This window comes from Echiichthys vipera (genome assembly GCF_963691815.1).
Source record: "Echiichthys vipera genome assembly, chromosome: 14".
NCBI lineage: Eukaryota > Metazoa > Chordata > Actinopteri > Perciformes > Trachinidae > Echiichthys > Echiichthys vipera.
Window position 1 is genome coordinate 23,852,383 of NC_139839.1, and position 22,696 is coordinate 23,875,078.

General features: G+C 41.5%; 1 protein-coding gene across 1 annotated transcript in view; it reads left to right on the forward strand.

Moving 5' to 3' along the window:
- Positions 1-22,421, forward strand: part of uvrag (UV radiation resistance associated gene) — a 99,058-nt gene extending 76,637 nt beyond the window's left edge. Inside the window, exons 14-15 of the mRNA XM_083926634.1 lie at positions 9,406-9,497; positions 20,035-22,421. Coding sequence (XP_083782760.1) covers positions 9,406-9,497; positions 20,035-20,830 — 888 coding nt within the window. The 3' untranslated portion in view covers positions 20,831-22,421. The remainder of the gene's footprint in view (positions 1-9,405; positions 9,498-20,034) is intronic.
- Positions 22,422-22,696: the final 275 nt, after the last annotated feature.

Consider the following 22,696-nt stretch of genomic DNA (forward strand, 5'->3'; position numbering starts at 1 on the left):
GATAAGGCCGCTGCTAAAGTCAATAACTTAGTCAAACACCATAATCTTTAACATACTGCTCCACTTTCTGCTATCTAATCATATAGAGGTGTGGATATGTTTATGAAAGTGAAAAGCTTTAGGCCATGAACATCTTGAGAAGTCTCTGAAAGGCAATTAAAAGGAAACACCACCCAAATTAAGAATTCCAATATGCTATTTCCATGGCCAAGGTTAGTTCAATCATTATTTGTGATCATGAGGTACTCTCTCTGAAAGCCAGAAACCAGAGAGCTACGTCTCAAACATGTATTGTCATAAGGTATAAAGTGAAGAGCAGCTCCATACACAATGACAATTTTCTTTTTTTTTTGTTTATAACCAAATGAGCTTTATTCTATTATAGTGTTGTAAGTTGTGACACAGAAAACGTGCCCATATACTCAGGGCATTTCCCTGGCTGCTTTCAGTGTCATCTAGAACATCTTTCCCAGTTCATGATGTAACTAATTTGAGTTGTACTACTCTAGTTTTTGGATTTGGGAGAGTTTGGCACAAAATTATCTTGAAGATTTTAGAGCCCTGACTCACCAGGACGACGGTCAGCCATTGGTCAAAGTTGGGCTGGAGGTGAGTTTCCGTCACCCTAGTTTTTGAGTGTGTCCCGCACCCTTGACATTAGCACTAGCCGGCCCTTGCCAGTGGCTTTTCGGACAATTCAGCACGTTGAATCGGCTGAAAAAGAGAAAATCACTCAATTGGCTTATCAGCTGATCAGAAGAGAAACAGGAGTGAGGAAAGTAAACAAATCAACATTAAGTTTAAGCTCTGCTCTGATTATCTTGCTCACATGCTTGAGCACGATAATCGTGGATATTCGATTTTTGTGCTGTAGATCAGTCACAGGCCTCCATAAGCTGATCTACAGGCCTTTAGAGGATAGAGACCGATAAAATTCATAAATTAGTAACCCATGACTTCCATTCAACATAGAAACCGTACTGTTGCATCTCTTCAGATTGCTGTTAGCTGCATTTCAGTCATGCTTTAAAAGTTCTTACTGTTGCTCATACACTTCAGAGAAGAACAACCGTTATTAGTTTCCAACAACCACTAAAAACTCATATATAAACTAGTTCTGTATGAATTAAAAAGCATCATAAACGAACTGGAGCGGGTGCTTGGTATATTGTCAAAATAGTTGATTTAAATGAGTGTGAATGTAGCTGTAGTTATTTTTAAAACCCGGGACTGCTGACATCAATTATTCCTTTTTATCTCTTGTGATGACACATTTCTCAAATTGAGGGGATCACTTTATCAACCAGTCAACATTTAATATTTACATAAAATCTGATAATGACTTGAAAGAATCTGATCAGTGCAAGATACACATGGTTCTGGCAATGGAAGTCTTGTGTCATGAGTGGACTCACAGCTTTAGCTCTATTCTTTTTGTCTAATTAGAAAAGAATTTATCGTACAATCCCTAGAGTTTAAGACTTCTTATACAGTACGGTTGGTTTACTTCCTCTGAACATTCAAATGAAAATTAACTCCACAACGAAGACAAGTAATGATGAGATACTTTGTTGATCCTAATTTTCTCTTTATGTTTGCCCTTTGGAACACTTGAAGCCAGGCCATTTGGATGAACGATGATTTCAACCATTAGGCCACTGCCCTAGTCATTATGGTGAAGCGTCAAAAATTCAATAAGGCATTTTCTTCCCAGACTACATCCGATGTAATTAAGTGAGGTGTTAAAAAAAAAAAATAATAATAATAATTGTAATCTAAACGCAAAAGTTTGCATGGAAAATAAAGAAATACCTGTCGCAAGTCATGTATGAGACGGCGGGGATTCTTCACACTATGAATATGTGGGAAGACATTTTCTGTGGTAAGCAAACGCCTGTGGTGTTTATGAATCCAGATTCCCAGTTTGGATTAAAAACTGGATGATGATGACCGTGGCACGAATTCAAGGCCAGAAAACTGCTGTGAGTTTAAGGGAAGTGAATTTCTGTTGTGAATGAATTATATGACTCTAGCCAGACTCAAACAACTCTTCAGCCCTGCTCTGTATATTTATTGAGACACATGAAAGCCTGCAGTGATTAATCAAGTTGGATTTCATATTCAACGCTGTACCACATGATTGTTGAGGTTTTGAGCCTCCATTGCAACATGGGAGGTTTTACCTACAGTTGTCGATAGAAAGCTGCAAATGTAAAATCCAAAAACAGCCAGTCAGCGAGTACCAACAGAGGATAGCTATAAATACACATCATATGAAAACAGTAAAGAGCGATTAACATTGTACTGATATTCCAGTTCTCCTGTAAAACATTTTTACAATCATTCTTTCACCTTCACGTCACAGCTTCCATCTGTAGTCGCTTTGTCTCGGCCATTTTATATTCATCCTGGTCAACATTTCACTGCAACTTATTTTGTGGATGAGTGAAGGCTGTACAGAGCGAGTTTCATTATGTGCCCATGATAAGCCAGATGGGCGGAATCATTGGAGCACCGCACTGTAGCCAACATAATCAACCATTTCAAATCCACCAGTGAGCTAGAAAGAGCTTCTTAGAGGGGGGATCCTGTGTAATATAAATCAAATGAAGTTGTGGAAAAAACAGAGGGCAAAATACATTGAAGAAAATGCTGATAAGACCAGAAAGTACAACCTTACCCATTATTTCCATAGATTATTTGTTATATAAGAACTATGGATAACATTAGTGCTTTTAACTTAACATTTCCACCCCCAAACATTGCTGTTTTGGCTACATGTGCCTCCGTAACTATTTCAGTGTGTACGTTTTCAACCTTCGTGTTAAGAATTAATGTTTTTGTAATTGTTTCCTGGCATTTCTTTTGTAGCTGCCAGAGATCAGACATGGTCCAAACTGATGGCTGCATTTTCTTCTTTTCTTCTTCCGTTTCCGTCGTCAAACTGATCAATACATAGAATTTCGGAAACGATATGCAACTGATCCCAAATCAGCAGTCAGGAACAACTTGACTAGACAAAGACAAGTGCAAAACTTAAAAAAAAAAAAATGGGTCTCCAGACCGAGACCAGTCTCGACTACTGCAGCCCTGCATATAGCAACACAACTAAATTATTGACAGACTAGGTGCACAGCTTACCTACAATGGCACATCTTAATATTCCTTCCCAGTTTGAATGTAGGACCTGTGGAGAAATTGTGTGACACAAATCTTTTTTGTTATTTGGTAAAGAGTAGTTGCTATGGTTGCTACCGCGTTTTCACTTTCTGATTCATCTGTAAGTTGAAAAATTAAAAAATATATGTTTATTCCTCATGTTCCAAGTAAGGGTCAAGCAAAGCTCTGTTATATTGTATGTTTTGGATTAAAGTAAATACTTTGTAAATGAAAAACTGGTGAGGTCTGGCTTCACAGCTTGGCACAAAAGATAACGCCATTCTTCTGGAGCAGTCAAAGTGTTTATTGAAACGTCAAAACAAGGGATCAGACAGAAACTCTCTGCATATGTAAATAAAGTGTTGTAATGTACGTTCTTACTAACCATATCAGCTCACTGAGTTGAATGAATTGTTTATTTCTTCATAGCCAGACTGAAAAAGTTGACGAAAACAGATCTGTTGGCAAATAGGATAAAAGATGCTGAGCTTATGTGGCTCACAGAGCTGTAAACAAAAATTAAAGATAATTAGATTGATGTGAGTGCCACTGTGTGAGCTGACTGTATGAAAACAAAAGGTCATAATAAGAAGATTAAAACAGGAATGCACACACAAATTTAATTACCACAATAATGAGAGGAGTAAAACTTCACCTGTTGCCATCAGGAAAATTGGCGCTTGCCATCTTGTGTGAAGGAATCATCGAAATTCTTGGCTCGAGTTAATTAAGAAAAAAACATGAACTTTGTGTGGGGTTTGTGGTTTTCATGAGCCAGCCAAATGGCTCCAGAGGACACTATAGATGCCCAAAAGCCGCTCTCCCAAGCCAAGAAACTATTGCTTTTTAACCATTTTATTTGCAGCTCTCACTTGAAATTACATTATTAAAATCTTCGAGGAATGGCCCATAAACATTACCACCCGTATCAGTCCAAATAGAAGCAAATGCAACGTTGGCTAATAGTGTAGTTTATCAGTATCTAATACAGTTTTCACTATTTAATTGAACTCAACAAAATGTGTCAGATTTTAATAGTATTTGAGAAAGTTTTAACTAGAGTACAGTAAGTGTGCGATTTAACTTCCGCAAACAAGCCAGTTGATTTTGCAGTTTGACTGACCACTTTGTTTGGCGTACAGGTCACTGAAACACTGTTAGCTTTGGCTTAATAATTAACAGCCCAGCATGCAGACTTTATAGCATTTCCTGGCAGGATCAGAAGAAATGATGGTCAAAGCAACAGGATCTGTTCCATTACACTGTAACAAATGACTCAACACTAATATTCATAATTTGTTGCAGGATATTTTATTATGCCATTCAGCTCTAACAGTATTATTTGTTTTTACAGCTTGTTTTTTTATTCACTGGTATGTAAGCTTTTCATTTATCAGTGATCTTAACCAGAAGAGGCACAGCCCTGAAATATTGTCAGTGGCAGGTTATCTCCCATAGCACCAGTTGTCTACATATGAGGTCTATGTATGGAGACTACAGTCTGTGTCAACCTCACAGTTTCCGCTCTAGTATCCAGTCCCCAGTTTGACCAGAGGGATGGTGGAGGGAGGAACACCTGGTTAGCCCCTCTATAACAAGCTGTCATAGGACCTAATGAGCTGCCTGATTATCTCCCCCAGGGACTTTGTAAAACCTGTATATACCCTGTAAAATAACCATTTCTATTTTTACCCCAGTGGACAAAAGCCTGCTGATTATAAATCACTGGGTAATTTTTCCATGATGCAGGTCAGACATGCACAGGATACTCCAGAGTTTGATTTGGAGACTTCTAACCCCTTGACACATGAAAGGCAGCGCTCTTGATGAAAATATCCTGCCTCCCAGATTCCTTCCACTGCCCATCTCCAGTGACCATGGAAGACCGCTTGTCAAACGATGCTAATAACATGCACAACTTGAACTGTTGGGATGTCTGCGCTGACAAGTGGCTCCCACAGTGACCTAATAGCATAAAGGGCGGGAAGGGGGGAGGTGTGCTTTGTTACCTGGGCCACCCTCTTACACCCCATCAGCAGCAATCAACCTCAAAAGTCGCTGCAGCCCGCCCACATTTGCGGTCTGACGTGAGGCTGATTAGTACTGACAAACCTGGGGAAACAGTAATACGTGGCCTGAGCCAGGCGGTTTGTTTAGCCTCTGTACAGAGCTCAGGGCAAACAAGCAGGTTTTGCCAAATGATGGGTGGCATGTACTGTAAACTGACTGGTTCCTGCCTGCTCTAGTTAGTTTGAGAGTGTTTATGTGTGGTCATGGCTCCAGTGGATTGGCAGGCTGGGACTGTATATACCGAAGCATTCTTGAGGCTGTTACTTTATCTTTGGGATGGATGAGGATGAGTCCCCAAATCTCAGATGGGGCAGGTCAGTTGCGCTCACTCTCTATACTCTCAGGCTATATCCACACTGCTATTTTTCATTCTAAAACAGCGTTTTAAAACAAAAACCATCTCCGTCCACACCCGGAGCGTTATTCATTGCCAGAGGAAGCCATGGCAAAGGGAATGGAGCCCCCACCCCCTCCCCAAGAAGGAAACATCTCTGTTGTAGGAGCGTGGAAATGCCAGAATAGTGCAGATGTAAGATGTAAACTTTGCAGAAGATATGCATTTTTTAAAGGGAAACATAATAGTGTGGATGCTGCCTCACACAGACTCATACCTTGCAGTCATACCAACTGATTATCCACTAATCATGCAGTGTCTCCTATGGGTGGGTTTTGTGGAATAGCTAAACAGTGAAGGGAGTGTTCAGACACAAAGGTGTGAGCAGCAACGGGGAGACCTGGCTGGATCTGTTTCACTATGTCATCATGTGAAAGCCCACCCCCCACCCAACAACTCCTCTCACCTTTCAGCCATCCTCAATGGGCCCTGGGAATTTCTCACCACGATCTGGTTAGCCCCATTACAAAGAACCCCGTGGCCAGCAGCTCGAAAGCACTCTTCCATACACATAAGCACGAGCATGCAAAGGACTCCTCCAGCATTCATTGTAATGATGTATGAAAGGGAAACTAGAAATGACAAGCTGTCTCAAGTGGACTGATTCTGAGCAATTTGTATGATTTGGTCTGGAGCTGTTGACATAGGAACACTCAGAGGTTTTTCTCGTTGCCGTGTTTGCACAAAAACTCTCTGAGATACTCACATTTACTGGATTGTGGACTTTATACATTTCCATCCCTGTTGCGTGTGACAGAAATCAATTTGTTGTGCTTTTACCACATGTAAATTACAACATTGCCCCATATCAGTTACAACACACTCCCAAAGACCAGTTTGGGTTCTCAGACTAGAATCTAAACCTTCCCGCTCAGCTGTTTGTTTCCATCTTAGAGTCAAAAGCCTTCATGGCGCCGACAGTTGGAAATGACACCCGGCTTCATGACGTTAGGCTGCCTCACACATTTCTTCCTCTTTTACAACATTCTCTGTTCTCTCCCCAGACAACACAGCTAGGTCAATAATGTGTTTTTTCTGCTGGTCTCAAGTGAGCAGAAAAGAAGGGAGGAGGTTGATGTTTGCATATTGGACAGCCAGCTTCCAGGATATATGCCTTCCCAGGACGAAGGCCATGAGCAACTTACATATATACACATAAGGTGCACTCTGAGGAGAAACTTAATGCAGCTTCCACTAGGGAGGGCCAGACCAGTTTATGAATATTGATAGGGTCTGGCTGGCTGAGCGCTGGGTCGGCTGTAGGGCTGCAGTATTCAGTCTTCCAAACTGTCTGAATGTGTTTAACACATCATTACAGAGACAGTGTGAAGCGGCAGTTGCCCAGTGCTGCTGGCTCTGCACTGCTGCCAACCAAACACTTAGCTAAAGTGTTGTTGGTGCCCACTGGCAGAGATTTGGCATAAGCACGAGAAAACATTCATGCAGGTAGAGTTTTGAATTCTTCTGCGTTCGCTTGTTGGAGGCATACATTATAATGTTCTTGGTCCAGACAGTAACATCCTCCTATTTTTTAATCCCCCACAGCGAGTACAATAGCAATGGAAGCCAGTGATTTCTCCGATCGCTCTCCTGTCTTCACCCATATCACGTTTCCCGTTTCTGTATTCTGCATGCTTGGCAAGATCTCTACACATCAGGAAAACAATAGGAGGCACATATTCAAATGCATACTCATGCTCTCTCTCCCACAGACTCTCAGACATACAGCCATGTAATTGGACGTAGGGCTCCTGTCAGACACGCAGCGTGGTTATTACACACACTTCAGAGCTCAAGCCAAGTAATGGAATTTAAAGATAGCATTTTGTTGCGCCTTCTGACTGAGAATCAAAGAAAGCATAGAGTATATCCAACAAGCGCTGTTTACCTTTGCTGAAGCCATAATATTTATCCTTTGCTCATATCTGATTCACGATTTCTGATTCATACTTTCTAGACCGTAACCTTGAGATTTCCATGAGATTGGGATTTTCCTTTTTTTAGCATCTGGCCACAGAACAAGCAAGCCCCCCTGCCCAGTGTTGCTATGCGTTCTGTTTCTAAACTGGTGGCGTTATTGATCTTGGCCTACTGCTGCAAACCCAATTCCGTTCGGTTGGCCCTGTGGACGGTGCATCGCCGTCATTTGGTCAGACCCTGAGGTTAACACTGAGCCATGAATGGATCTCTATGTTGTGCTCATAGGTTTTGGACCATTCCATCACCATCTGGGTTTTGAGGCGACACCCCTTGTGTCACTCCCTCAATCTGAGCTTCTTTTGAGAAGTCCTCCCCTGATACTATCATGACTGTTGTTTCTATGGCTCCCCTAACAGACACAGACCGTCTTAGGCAGAACACAAATGCACAAACATACTGGAACCTTGATACAGACTTTAGTATGTGTCCAACAAATACTGTGCCGTTGATAAACAGTTCTCACATTATTCTGTTCAGACAGAATGGCAGTTTTATGTTGAGGGGAAATTTGACACACAAGCACATGTGGCCTGTGCATACTTCTATGCCACTCCTCTTTACATTGGTTTAGTTTTAAAAGGGCCGCTATGTAATAAAGCAGCTTTCTGAACAAATCTTACACCAATTACCTCATTGTAACAGGTATTTATATGCTGTGGGGGCTGCTGATACCCTGAAAACCACTTGTCTCGATGAAAAACAAGGAATTCTGATCTTTGCCCTGTGAGGTTCAAAGATGTACTTCTCTGTAATTCCTTTATTGTCATGTCACTCATCAATTATGTGCTCATAAAGAAACAATTACCCTGGTTGTGTGAGTGTGGGTGTGTGTGAGTGTGTGTGTGTGTGTGTGTGTGTGTGTGTGTGTGTGTGTGTGTGTGTGTGTGTGTGTGTGTGTGTGTGTGTGTGTGTGTGTGTGTGTGTGTGTGTGTGTGTGTGTGTGTGTGTGTGTGTGTGTGTGTGTGTGTGTGTGTGTGTGTGTGTGTGTGTGTGTGTGTGTGTGTGTGTGTGTGGTGTGTGAGAGAGAAGCAGAGTGGTTGCCGCGGCACCCAAGTGGAAACAAAACAGATGTCAGCTGGTGCACGCAGTGTGTGTGACAGAGGGGCCTCAGAGATATACGCAGGACGTGCGGCATGATGCTCCTCTGCTGTTCAGTCATATAGGTTAAATAAACTCTCTGGGACAGGAGTTGGCTCGCTGTGACATCGCTCAACTGTTAGAGGAGATATTTCTGGCACCAGAGCTGAAGTTTCAAGGTGGCCTTGTTGATTTTTTTTTTTCCATTGGATTTGATTCTATCATCATGAAATTAAGCACTGTGGTACAAGGGAGGGAACATTCAAGGCCAAATTTAGAAGTGGATCTACCGAAGAGAGAGGGAGAGATCATGGGAGAATGTAACAGGGCTTCTGATGTGCTCTCTTTGCCCCATTTCGTCCAGATGTTTTAACAGCAAGTTTGTTTTTTCCTGCCACCCACATCTCACCCCCCTGTCTTTCCACACACCTTACATATTACCGCACATGCCTGTTATCAGGGAAGGATGCCCATTGTGTGTCCAGATAATTAATGGTCTGATGGGAAGAGAAGAATGTGTCATGGTGAAAGAATGTAGACTTCAGACCTCTCCTGTAGGTGGTATTTCTTCTCCTAATGACATCCAAACATGGAGAATGTGCATACGTGTCTAAGTGATTTGCAGTAGTGCTAGCTGGCCATACACGTTTTGCACGCATGTAGAATGGACAATGTGGTAGGTCTCTCAAGGTTAATGATACAGTGTGTGCTCCCTTTTCTTGCAGCTGAGATATCAACATGGCCTGACCACCCCAGACCTGCAGCAGACTCTACCCAACCTGAAGAACTTTCTGGAGCATGGTCTGCTGGTCCGATGGTAAGAATCAGAAAGACACCTCAAACATGTCAGGTCACTGAAGCCAGAAGAATGTTTCATAAAAGTGAGAGTGAAGTGAAAGTGAGTCTGCTTCAATCGAACATAAGGATCACGCACTCTTTAAAATATTCGGAATAGTTTCATTTTTTTTTACCAATCAACCATTTTTCTTACATTGCATCATTTATTACGATCCACATCACCTTCATCCAAATAGCTTAAACCATGGCTCTATACATTATAGTATTTTTCATTGCACTTGTTTGGAGTTTTGGCACTGTACTGCATTCAGGGTTCCCACAGTCATGGAAAAACAATAGTAAAATCCTTGAAAGTTTTGAAAAGTTGAATTTTGTTGTTTTAATTGTTTCAGTTATCTCCATGGATAACCTTCCACGTAGTGTGATGTAACACCAAATTCAATTTTCTGTAGCTGTTGGTCCGTTTTGTTTGCTACCACATTCGTTTCTTGATTTTCTCCTTGCGTTCAATCTCTCCCTCCATGTTGGTCAGCTAGCTGAAATTATGCTTGAATAGAACCTAAATCTGATGCTTGAATAATGTCAGGCAAGTGCACATATATGCACATATTATGTAGTATGTAGGCGACATACTTATGTTGCTGTGTTGCTGACAGAACAATCAGTTCCGTTTCCCCTCATGGAGGAAAGCCAGTGCCAGACTGATTTAGGTTTATTTATATAATAATTAACACCTGGAGTAAAGTATACTATACAGTTCTGTTTGTGTTAAATGTTATGAATGTCCTTAAAAAGTTATGCAAAAGTTTGGAGATCTTGTCCATCAAAATGTGTGGGAACTGTGTGTATTTGCCTGATTATAAAACGATCCACTTTCAGACTTATTTGCAGTTTTCCCCCAAGATACTGTTAGTCCAAGAAGAAAAGAGTCCACATCTTGTAGCTTTTTTCTGTTGTAATCCGAGACATGAAATACTTCTTAAAGCATAACATAAATCCCACATTTATCTACATTGCCTATCAGTCATATCCTCACACATTCTCCTGTCAGGTTCTTGGAAGCAGTTAGAATGATTTTCTCTTTCTTGGAAGTTTGACAGATGATTCTGTCCTTAGTCTGTTTCTGCGGTAAAGGTGTTGGGAGACACATTAAACTCCAACTTTACACATGCTGTTGGAAACTCCTCTTTCTTCAACTGTGATTAAGTTACTCTAGACTCAATATAAACCGACTTGAAAAAACTCACCAGCCTAGCAATATCACGGCTAAAAACACCTATTTTGCTATATGTGTGTGTTTATATATATATGGTATATATTCACTACTGTGCAAAAGTTTTAGGCAGGTGTGAAAAAATGCTGTAAACTAAAATAGCTTTCAAAAATCGAAATAATAAAAGTTTCTTTTTTTTACCAGTTTACAAAATGCAAAATGAGCGAACAAAAGAAAAAAAATCTAAATCAAATCGATATTTGGTGATACTACCTTTGCCTTCAAACCAGCATCAATTCTTATAGCTAAACCTGCACAAATTCAGGTGTATGATCAACCAGTTATACAGGTGCTAATGATCATCAATTTCACATGTAGGTTTAAACAGTCATTAAATGAAACAGAAACAACTGAGTAGGAGGCTTAAAACTGGTCCGTCCATAACAGAGCCCTGACCTCAACATCATCCAGTCTGTCTGGGATTCCATGAAGAGACAGAAAGATTTGAGGAAGCCTACATCCACAGAAGATCTGGGGTTAGTTGTCTGAGATGTTTGGAACAACCTACCAGCCGAGAATGATTGTTGCTGTTTAGAAGGCAAAGGGTGGTCACACCAAATATTGAGTTGATTTAGATTTCTCTTCTGTTCATTCACTGCATTTTGATGACTGATGAAAATAAACTATGAACGCTTTCCATTTTTGAATGCATACTTAGTTTACAGCATTTTTTCCACACTAGTCTAAAACTTTTGCACAGTAGTGTATGTACAGTATATGTGGTTGAATTGTAATGTATTGTAAATAATAATGGTCCTCAACAGATTCCTTGAGGTTTCCCATAACTACCAGAGTTGACACTCAAATTTAGTTAAAAAAAAAAAAAGAAGAAGTTTGGTCTGACACAGCACAGTATCATCTGAAATCATATGAATGTCTTGGATAAATGTTAAGAATGCTTCACCTTTGTAATGATGTAGCACCTCTGCACACCACCAGTACCTGTGCATAAAAAAAGCAGTGCTTGATGAGATTTGCAGCAGCCACTTTGTCCCCATGAAGTGGAATGCTCAGATCTCTGACTCTCTCCTACAGGCGTATGGCCTGTAAGTAACCCTTCACTAAAACTTGAGTTGGTCTGAGACCGCAGCTCCACTGCCCTATAAAAGAGAAAGCTGTCTTTGATCTCCAATCCTCTCCCAGGGTCAGCAAAGGGGAAAATGTGTATTACACACATTAATTGAATAATCTTTTGTTTTGAAAGGAAAGAAGTCATGAAAAGCCTGAGCTCTCAAATCAGCCCTGCACCGCCCCCCTCCTTAATGAGAAGTGGAAGGGCCCAAAGATAGATGAGATGAAAGCATGCCTGCTAAGCCTGAAGGCGTGTGTGCGTGTGTGTGCGTGTGTGCGTGTGTGCGCGCGCGCGTGTGTGTGTGTGTGTGTGTGTGTGTTTTCAGAGACGTGGAGGTAGAAGTGTTCTACAGTGGCTTGCCACAACCACACTGCTTGTATGACAACGAGACCACAGGGACAGGAACAAAAGCAGTCCTGTAATGACTCAGAAGTCATCAGCTGAGAATCAAGAAACTGTCTTTCTTATCAGCTTTAGCAGCACTGAGATCAGTCATTTACACTGTCATAAAATATACAGCTCTGCTAATAAGAGGACAGAGATAGCAAAACGCTATAGGAAAAGTACAATATAGGTATAATGTGTATTTGCTTTATTGCTGAGAGTTAGATTAGAAGATTGATAGCCTTCTCATTCCTGTATGGTAAATATGAAGCAGCCAGCAGTCAATTAGCTTATGTTACCAGAAATATCATCAAAGCAATTTCAGTCAAAAGCAACTGGACTTGGTTATTTGTCTAGGAAGACGTTTCACCTCTCATCCAAGAGGCTTCATCAGTTCATGTATGCAGCTGACCAGAACTGATGAAGCCTCTTGGATGAGAGGTGAAACGTCTTCCTAGACAAATAACCAAGTCCAGCTGCTTTTGACTGAAATTGCTTTGGGGATAACGATGACCTGGACAAATAAGAACATTCACAGGCAGGTTACCAGAAATACTGTAAGCAGGGGAAACAGTTTGCCTGGTTATATCTGAAGTCAGATATTCGTTTGTTGGGTTATACAGTATAAACACCAATATACTGCAGAGCTGTGCCATCCATCTCAGCTGAGAACGGAGAAATGTCTTGTTGAGTTATGTTACAATGAGCCCTGGCAACCGGTCACAGAGTAGTGGGGCGCCCACTAGCTCACCCGGTAGAGCGGGCACTCCATATTCCACGGCTGAGTCACTGCAGCAGGCCGGGTTCACGTTTTGCCTTTGCTGCACATTCTCCTCTCTCCCCAATTTCCTGTCAATCTTCAACTGTACAGTCGAAATAAAAGCATAAAAAGCCAGGAAAAAAAAAAAAATAATAAAAAAGAAAAGCAGAATAGCTAGGACTCTAACGCGTGTAGAGGTCTGTGGTTATACTGTAGAAGCCAGCTGTCGTTTTCAGGCAATTCAACGAAGATGAACAAAGTGACCGGCCGAGTGTAATTCCAATGTGCTCTGGTGTGGCGCTGGCTGATTGGTCCCCGCTTGCTGCCGCTGCCAACAAATATCCGAATATTTGCTCCTGATCAGTACCGAAGCTCCAAAGCTTTACAGTCCTCACATTTGTCACTCAGTAGCTCAGTGAGTCCAACTCCAACAGCTGGCTGCAGTTGTCAGTGCACACACTCCAGCTCATGTATGCTCTGGTCATGGGAGTTGAGCCGCTGTCGTAGTGATTCCAGTTCTTTCTTTATCAAAGTAATCCCCAAGCAAAGGTCAGAAGCCAGTGAATCAATTCTGCACAAATATCAACTTTCATGGAAGCGAGCATTGATCCGAGAAGGCCCGAGTTTGGAAGGTTAGCACGATTAGCATATGACTTTGGAATCCTCAGTTGAGGGGACTGGTGATGTATCTGCCTGCAGTCGAGTAGAGGACATTACTGGCTCAAAGGTACAAAATGTGACCTAAACTTTTGTTAATGTGAAAAATGACATGTTATTAACAAATAGCTATTTAACTGCTTTGAACTATCTTGCCACCGCTCAATACTGGGCAGTACAACACGTGATATAAGTAAGTTGTATGCATTCACACAGAATTCCTCAGAGCGATCAATAGTCCCCCCACACTCGACAAGCAAGAGATGCTGTACCTTAAGTAGCTACATAATGAAGCAATAGATCAGATCAAAATCAGGATCTATTTGCAAAATGGTATAATTTAGACCCAAACAAAGCATGATGGGATAATAATGTTAAACTTTGTAAGATAAAAGATAAAGATAAAGATATCTATGTAAATGTAAGCTTTAAATTTGCCTTCCTGTCATTACAAGACCATACATGTTGCACCTTCAGCCTAACTTAATGCCTCCAGTGAGGTTGAGGAGGTGAATGTTTCACAATGCCCTGTATTAAGGAAGGTATGCATGGATTTTTCTTTACACATTGTTGCATTGTTTCCTTCCTATATCAGTTCCAGTTTACTTTGAAAAAGCCTACATTCAGATACAATTTCATGCTCTGGGACCCAGCTCATGAAATATGGATGTATAGAAAATGCTGCATGGCAGCTGCAGATAATTATCTTATAGACTGTGAGAGAAAGACTAATCTGCTTCCTCTATCCCTCCTTGCCACCTCTTTCTTCCTTCCACGCATCCAAACGAGGATGATGTGATGAAGGATATGACCAAGGGCAAGGTTTCCAGAACACATTTGGAAATGGTTCCTCCCTACATATAGAACTAATTCAGCATGCATCCATTCTGCCGGGAGAGCCTTTCCCCAAAGCACCACGACCCACACCACGGGAGTATAGCTGGTTCATCTGAAACTTTTTATACAGACCTGAAAGAAAAGCTGAGAAAGAGCTGAGTGCATGTAGGAATAAAAGTATGTAATTTTTGTACATTGGGCTATATGATGCTTGTCTGATGAGCTGCTGATCATATCTTTATACATTTCTAAACAGTACTGTCTCAGAAACACATCATAACATGTCATAATATATACAGTCCAACTCTGGGGAAAAATGGGCAGTATAGGTTGTTTTGTTTTTTTTAAATCTTGCTGAAGGATAAGAAACAGTGGAAAATGGTGAATCTATTACCCAGAGGCAGACAGAGACAGTACCAGAAACCAACTCTTTGTAAACTGTACAGTCTGCAGAGATCAAAGCAAACACATTCAACATGCTGCCATTTGCCGCTCCACATCCGCTGAGGGCCTGGCAGAAGTTCACAGGGCCCTAATCCCGCTCCGGTGCCTGGGAGCAGGGCTATACACATGGGGGGAGGCAAGGTGTGACGGAGCTCCCGGCCAGACAGATTCAACGCTGTAGCTGGGGGGGGACGTGAACCCTCCAAAGACCCCATAGTGAGTGAAAAGTTAGCAAAGCCACAGTAGTCCCCCGGTTTTACATGGTGTACACAAATATATTGAGACAGCTGCAGTCTGGTCAATGAAAGATAAAAGGATATAATCTACAATTTATATACCATAAATAAGCATTTGCAAGGTAGATTAAGTCTGACAGGTGCCCAATGGATTTACTGTATTTATGGTAGTGGATGATTATTTGGGAGGATAAATCTAGGACATTTTCCATGTTTATGTGATATTCTGTAAAAGTGCACTGGTTCTCCAAACAGTACTTCCTCATTATCCAATGGGAACATCCATAATGCCATTTCCATACGTTTCGTTTTTTAGAGGAAGTTACTATAGCATGATAGATTTTTATTCTTGAAATTCAGCTTTAAAATTCTCTAAAATGTGTAAAATAATAATCACTAGTTGTTTTCTTTTCAAAGGGTTAGGGTGAACCAAGTTTGTTCAGACAAAATCCTAACTCGGTGTTTAGGACAGCTTAGCATACACACTGACAGCAAGTCACTGTGCACAGAAAATCTATAAATTGTTTTCTTTTTTACATATTAAACAAACAAGATATGATGTGTTAATCAGTGAGGTGCTGATAGAGACATTCCGTTACCTTTGGACAGAGCCAGGCTTTCTCTTTTGTTTCCATTCTCTTTCAACTAACTGTAGAGCTATATTTTCATGTACAGTGCACACACATGTATTTCGTTTTAATACACATTAATAAAAGCACCAAAGCAGCCAAAATGCTGTTTTCCATCTGTAGTGGACAGTGTTACAAAGCCATACTTAAAAAGGATATAGGATTAAATAACTAAATTCACATTAAAGTTCTAAACAATTAACATTTACTTTTCATATCAGTGTTGTATTTGTGTTGTTAAAACAGCATTAGCTTTGCAAAAGATGTAATATGTCAGCTAATGCACCATTGAGTATTATGGGGTGTTGACATTGTCAGCTTGTTGATGGTGTCGCACATGCTGCGCTGTGGTGAATCCCTGTCTTCAAAGGCCGGACAGTCAATAAGTCCTGGTCTGTTAAAGCAAAAAGAAAACTTAGCTTCCACCACAGCGCATATCAAATTCTTAGTAATGTTTGCTTGTAGTTTCACAGGGATTTCCCTAAACCACATCAAACGGCCAAATCTTATCTGCCATTGTTGGTTTTGGCCCAAAATCGTGGCTCCTTAGCAGGATCTGGACATGAGCGGGGCATGTTGTGAAACCTGTCGGGGGGAATGGACAGTGGAAAGGTCTGACTTACTGAATTCCTGAGTCAGTCTGAAATATGCCAGGTTTGACATCAGCAGTGGAAAGGAAGAGCGTGCACAAAAAGGAGTTAGGGCTATTTCTGGCTTGGCATGTCAAGTTTGCTCCTTGATGATTTAGGCAGAACCTCTTAGCAGCATACAGTGTGCAGTGAAGTAGTTGTCAGGGTGATGTAGCAGATTGGGGTCCAGTGACATTTACAGACTTATTGTAGGTGGTAGCTGCCAGTGGAGGGAACATATCACTATACAGCTGCGTGTCATACATTTGGGGTGAGCAACAGATCTTTTTCCCGTCAGTATGGTATATCAAGTTGCTGTCATGAATTCACTTTGCTCATCATGAATCCTGAGATAAAGTCCAAGCTGCACAGAAAGTTTTAAATCTGAGCTCTTTATTGTAAAGTGCCATCCTTATTAATCGTGTGCATCCGAGGGGACATTTCCTAATATGGATAGAATAGGTTATTTTCTTCATTATTATTGTTATTGATAAAGTTATTGCAGTTGGTGATGCTATAGGTAGTATATGAATGCCAAAGGTCAAGCCATTGCAGCAGAAAGTTTAAAACATTAAAGTAAACATAATCATTAGATGAGGAATGCTAAAGACGTACACAATAACATCATTAAATGTACGATAATAACTTCTAGTGGGCTGCAGCGTATGACAGACATAAATTTATGTATGTGTCATATCACTCTGACGCAGTAAGGCTGTACTTTGGCAAAGTGGAGCTAAAATCTAACAAAATGATCAAGATAACAATGTTAATGTGCTAAGCAGGTATAATGTTTACTATGTTCACTGCCTTAGTGTAGCATTTTACTATGTACAGCTGAGGTAGATGGGGATATTATTGGTTTTGAAGGTATGAAGCCAAGTATTGGACTTTTTTTTTTACATGCTAAGTGATAGTGGCACTAGATGAAAAGTTAAGGGATCACCAAAGTCAAAGTCTCGCATTGCCAGACCATACTCCAGTGCTTCAGTATGGTCTGGCTGCCCCAGTTATCGTTGATGTATAAGGTGAAAAATTACTGAGCCGTTTGTATTACTTTAAACTTATCACAATCATATTGGGCAGCACTTAAATGTTAACCTCATGGTGGCCCCTCAAGGCAAAGTCAAGGGATCAAAAAAGTCTCCTCCAATCTGTCTAGTAGATGTTCAGGTGTAACTGGATAAGTGAAAACTTTGATCGGCTGGTGGCGCAAGAGGAAAAGTCAGGGCATCACTAAAGAAGCAAGGTTCATCCTGTGAGGACCATGGATATACTAAATCTAATCACAGTCTATCCAATAGTTGTTGAGATATTTCAGTCTGGACCAAATTGGTGGGCCAACATAAAGACAAAGTCATCCCTAGAATTTCCTTCCACCTCTTTTCAAGAACGACTTGTAAGAATGATTTATGCATGAGAACGAAATTTCCGAATGGGAACAGAATAAATGTTTATTAAGAATACGAAAAATCTCACGCAGTGTACCTAGAATGTCACCAAGAGACAGCTAGCTCATGCAATTTAAGTATTTGGCTTTATGAGTTCCAGCTTTCCCAAACAACTTTAGGAAGTGTGTTTCAGCAGTTCTGTCTTCCCAGCAACCTTAATCGGCACACATGCTCACAGTGGCCATACATGTGTAGTCTAATTGCCCACATTAAAAAAACATGTCATCGATATAATAGTTAAAATGTTTTGAGAAAAACTGTTATGACTGCCCAGAGGTCTGCTTGGCTGAAGTCCTCATAGACACACCCAGTCTCCTCTGTTACTCATACACCACTGCACAATTTGACACAAATAATAGGACAAATGTAGGCCAAACATATAAACTGAGTGGAACAAAATAACACGGTCCAAATACAAAATTCCTCATTATATAAAAGACTTGGTGTGATGACCATGTGATTTTATGCCAGTGTCAATAATACATTTGCTTGTGGCGTAGATGGCCAGCTAAAATCCTACCGAACGGCTTATATTAGAGAGCCAGCTGGAGGGGGGAGTGGAAAAAATTGGCTGATAATGTTTCAAATTAAAGCCATCCAATCAGCCATTGCCGTAAGGACATCAGTCGGTCAAGCTAAGAAAGCCTAGTAGTCACTTATTAGCTTCTTATAAATGATGCATGGAAACTTGAACTTTTTGCTCAGTACCGGTTGTCTCCGGTTTCCGAACCTGTATTGTGTTTCAAAGAGTCTGAATCACATTTTCCACTTACTTAAATGATAATTGACTTCTCATGACATCTGTCTTTCTTCTTTTCTACCGAACCAAGTTTTGAATTTTTGGACTGGCTTCCAAAGAGCCCATGATGGTTTCATTTGGAAAGTCACAGATAAGTGTTTGAGATGGCAAATCATTCTTTTTCATTCATCTCCCAGGAAGATTAGGTGTTAAAGTGCACATTGTTTCCATTTTGCCCCAAAATGCTTTGCTGCATAATGAACCATATGTTCATTAGGCGCTGCCAACCAAAACAGTCTATCTCCTGTTCTTCCCATTTAATAGGAACCCCCTCACATGATCAGGCCATTACCCTATTTCATTAACCATCCAGCATTTACATCTGCATGCCTACAATCAGCTTAAATGCTATCCTTCCAGTATTTGCAGGTTTTTCCCATACGCGTTTACACACTGTACCTTCAGACCGCGGATGGTTGTCATTTACTGTATCACTGACGCTTTGAAGTTTGACAAGTTTCTCTTAAAACTACACAGGCTTCTCCACTCTTCCCAGCCGAGTGACCTGCCTGTGAACCCTGTCATGACCACCTCGACAGGGTGCTGGCATGGGTCAAGGTCAGGCCCCTATTTATAAGCTGTCATGTGTTTGGTGTTGGAACTGTCCATCAGACAGCGAGCTCAGCGAGTACACAATAAACCTGTACTTCAGGTGCCACTGTTATAAAGAAAACTTGCTTGTTAAGTACAAAGCAACAGGAGAAAATTTACAAGGATATTATTTTGAATACATGTCCAACTGAAAAGCAGAGATTTCTCCTCAGCTCTTTAACCACCATATGTGAATCCCTAGATAGCAGCGGGAGGCCCTGCTTCACCTTTGATCCCAACGGTACAGTACCGTAGCGGTATGGTCACGTTAGGCAGAGCACTTAGCAGTCCAGTGGTTTTGGCCTTGGCTATCAGAAGAGGCAGTAGGGCCCCAATTCAAGTAAATTTAAGACTCCAGTACTGGGGCCAGGCGAGGTGTCCCCAGATCCTGAGTCTGTTATCTGTTACAAAGGAAAATGTCTGACATATTTGGGTGGACGCCTACTGTGCACGTCCACTCAGCAGAATGTAGTCTCACAGGATGTGCAAATGTTTTCTGAATGTTGTAAGTTAGAGTGATTTACAAAGAACTGCAGCTGTCTTTCTCCTGGACCAGGGTACTTTAGGTGGAGGGGTGGGAATGAGATCAGTGGAGAACAAGGTCCAAATAGAGCCTGTGTGTCTTACTGACCCCTCAGGATTAACCAGGCTCTAATGTTGGCTGTAATTAAATCCAATACTGTCCAAGTCTTATCTTGAATTGGATAGCACGCATAGAAGTAATAACTCAGTGCTTTCATTTATGTTGTTGTTAAGTTGTTTATTGCCTTTCTTTTTCTCTTCGTTCCTCACAGTGACAGACACCAGGTCTCTAGCTCCATCCCTGTGCCGACCAAGTCTCAGCTTGGTGTGTCTGCTGCCTCAGAGATAGGCTACCCCTGCCACACCAGCTCCCCAGACCGAGGCCTGAGAAAAAGGGCGAGCTCGGAGGCGGATAAGTACAAGCCAACTCCTCCACCCAGCTACAACACAGCCATGGGTGAAGAGCAGACCCTGGCTGGCCTGGCACCGCCTTCACCCAAACAACTATCCTCCTCCCTTGATGCTGGCATGGCCACACTCAACCTGGCCAAGACTACGGAGTCTAATGAGGAGGGGGAGCAGAAGGAAGAGAAAGAGGAGGATGTGGTGAGTCGCGGAAGCATTGACAGAGCGATTGAAATAGATAAAGAAGAGGCTCAGGAGCTGCCCAGTAGCACTGTTGCACCCAACTCTTCTACAGTGCATGACACTGGTGAGGAAACAATTTCAACTAGTCAGCACACAGGTGCCATGAACGGCTCTTTGGTACCAGGACAGGCACCCATTAGCCTGGTCCCAGAGCTGCACTGCTCTGTGGAGCAAGCTGAGGAGATCATGGGCACAGAGGCCACTGGCTTAGGCCTGGGGTTGGGGTTAGGGCTAGCAGATGAGGCACGGATGGAAGACTACCGCTGCATTCCTGTGGACCACGCAGTAGCTGTGGAGTGCGATGAACAGGTGCTGGGAGAGCTGGACGTCGCTGGCTTTGAGGAGTTCTCCAGGCGCATCTATGCACTAAATGAGAACATGTCCAGCTTCCGCAGACCACGCAAGAACTCTGATAAGTGAGACGGAGGCCCTAAGGAGAGAGGGAGGTATGAAAAAACTTGCACAGGGAGTCTGGACAAATGCAAGGCAGGGACATGAGGACAAGGGTGGGGTCCCCACTCCCTTATTGCAGCATCAAAAATCATATGAGCTATTCTGGAAATAACGACCAATTTGCACTTATAAACATTTACATTCTAATCTATTAAATGAAATGCAGTTAAAAGTGCAAGTTTTGGGACAGTAAGCTTTACTTTTTTTGATGCCAGCATTAATATGTTTTAACAATGGATGGAAAAATGAATCATTATGTAGACTATTTTATTCACAAAATAATTTGGCCTCCCTCATTAACTAGTCTGTTATTGTGACCTGTTGTTCCATGACAGGACCGTTAATGTGAAATGATGATGTGCATCACATGCATTTTGTTTTCTTTACTGCAAAAACTATTTCTTCTATATTCTACAAAACAGCATTTAAGATTCACATCCACACTCACCCACACTCGGTGGAGCCTCAGTGCATCACTGAGTGTATAGAGATAATTCAATGCAGCAGATTTTGTAATTTTTTCAGTTATACAAGTTTTATCAAAGTGAATCATCTTGGCTAAGCCTGCTGCCCCAGTTCTTTCACTTTTGACTGTACAGGCAAATGTTTAGACCCTTCCCGAGCCTTCATTCAGGGTGCATGACAGTGGGTGTGTGCAGGAGGGATGTTGTGATGTATATGCGTGTGTCTGGGCTGCACCTTAGCATCCATCCACAGTCACACAATCACAGTTAGGTTCCAAGTTATTCTACCAATGACCTTTGAACAGGGCAGGATCTTGCCTCCACAGAGTAAGGTGGGAGCTGGAACCAGTAGCCCAATTAGAGACTGTGACATGTGGCATCCCCCAGGACAGCTCAAACCACCCGTCGTCACAGTGTCGAGTTTCTCCTTCAGGTCTTTCGATGAGGATCAGGTGGCAGGTTGGAGCTGACAGCACATGGCAGGGATACAGTGCAATTGTTTTTCTGTCCATCTCCATGTCTTCTATTTTTCTCTTTTCCTTTTTCAGTTTTAATGTATCCATCTATGTTAACATGAATGTTAATGTTACATCCACTGATTCTCACTTTCAGTAGACCAAAATTTAAATTCTGTGTCTGTGTTCTGTTGGAATGTCTCACTCAGGCTCTACTGTACGTTTTAATAGGAAGTGTCTCGATCCTGTGACTTATTTTGTCTCGTGTCTCCATGTTCTAAATGCTTTCTTGCACTGGTATTCAATTATTGCATTATTTATGTCTCTTGACAAATTGTATGTGCTTTGTTTCAAAGGAAATCAATATTTAGTTTCCCGTTGCCCAATCACATGGGATGTCATTAATATTTTCAAATGTTAGACTGATATAACCAGTGTCTGAGTCCTGACGTGGACCGCTGCTTGGCATTGCCCGCCAGGACAAGATGTCAAAGATGGACTCTCCACTGGCAGCCCACTTTGTGTTTCAGATCCCAGTACTGTGGTTGCTGACTGTTGAGAAATATTGTATTTAAAACTAAAAAATGAACCATGTTAAATCATTTCCATAAAATGCTATACAGTTCAGTAAGATACCATGTACAGATACTTTTGTATGGAGGGTTTGTTTTTGTTATTAAAGACTTGCAGTCCTATAGCATGGATGTACGTAGCTCCCTTTAAGAGTGCTCGGCCTACATTTGTATCGTGTGCTCAGGCGTGAGGTTTTCACAGCAATGAAATAACTGTATGAAACGTGGATATGATGGTTTCAAAATGGACAAAATTCCAATATCTCCTAGAAAAGAATACAGCCACGCTTGCAACATTCTGAGGCTGTGCTTTGAGCTCAATTCTAACATTACCATGCTAAC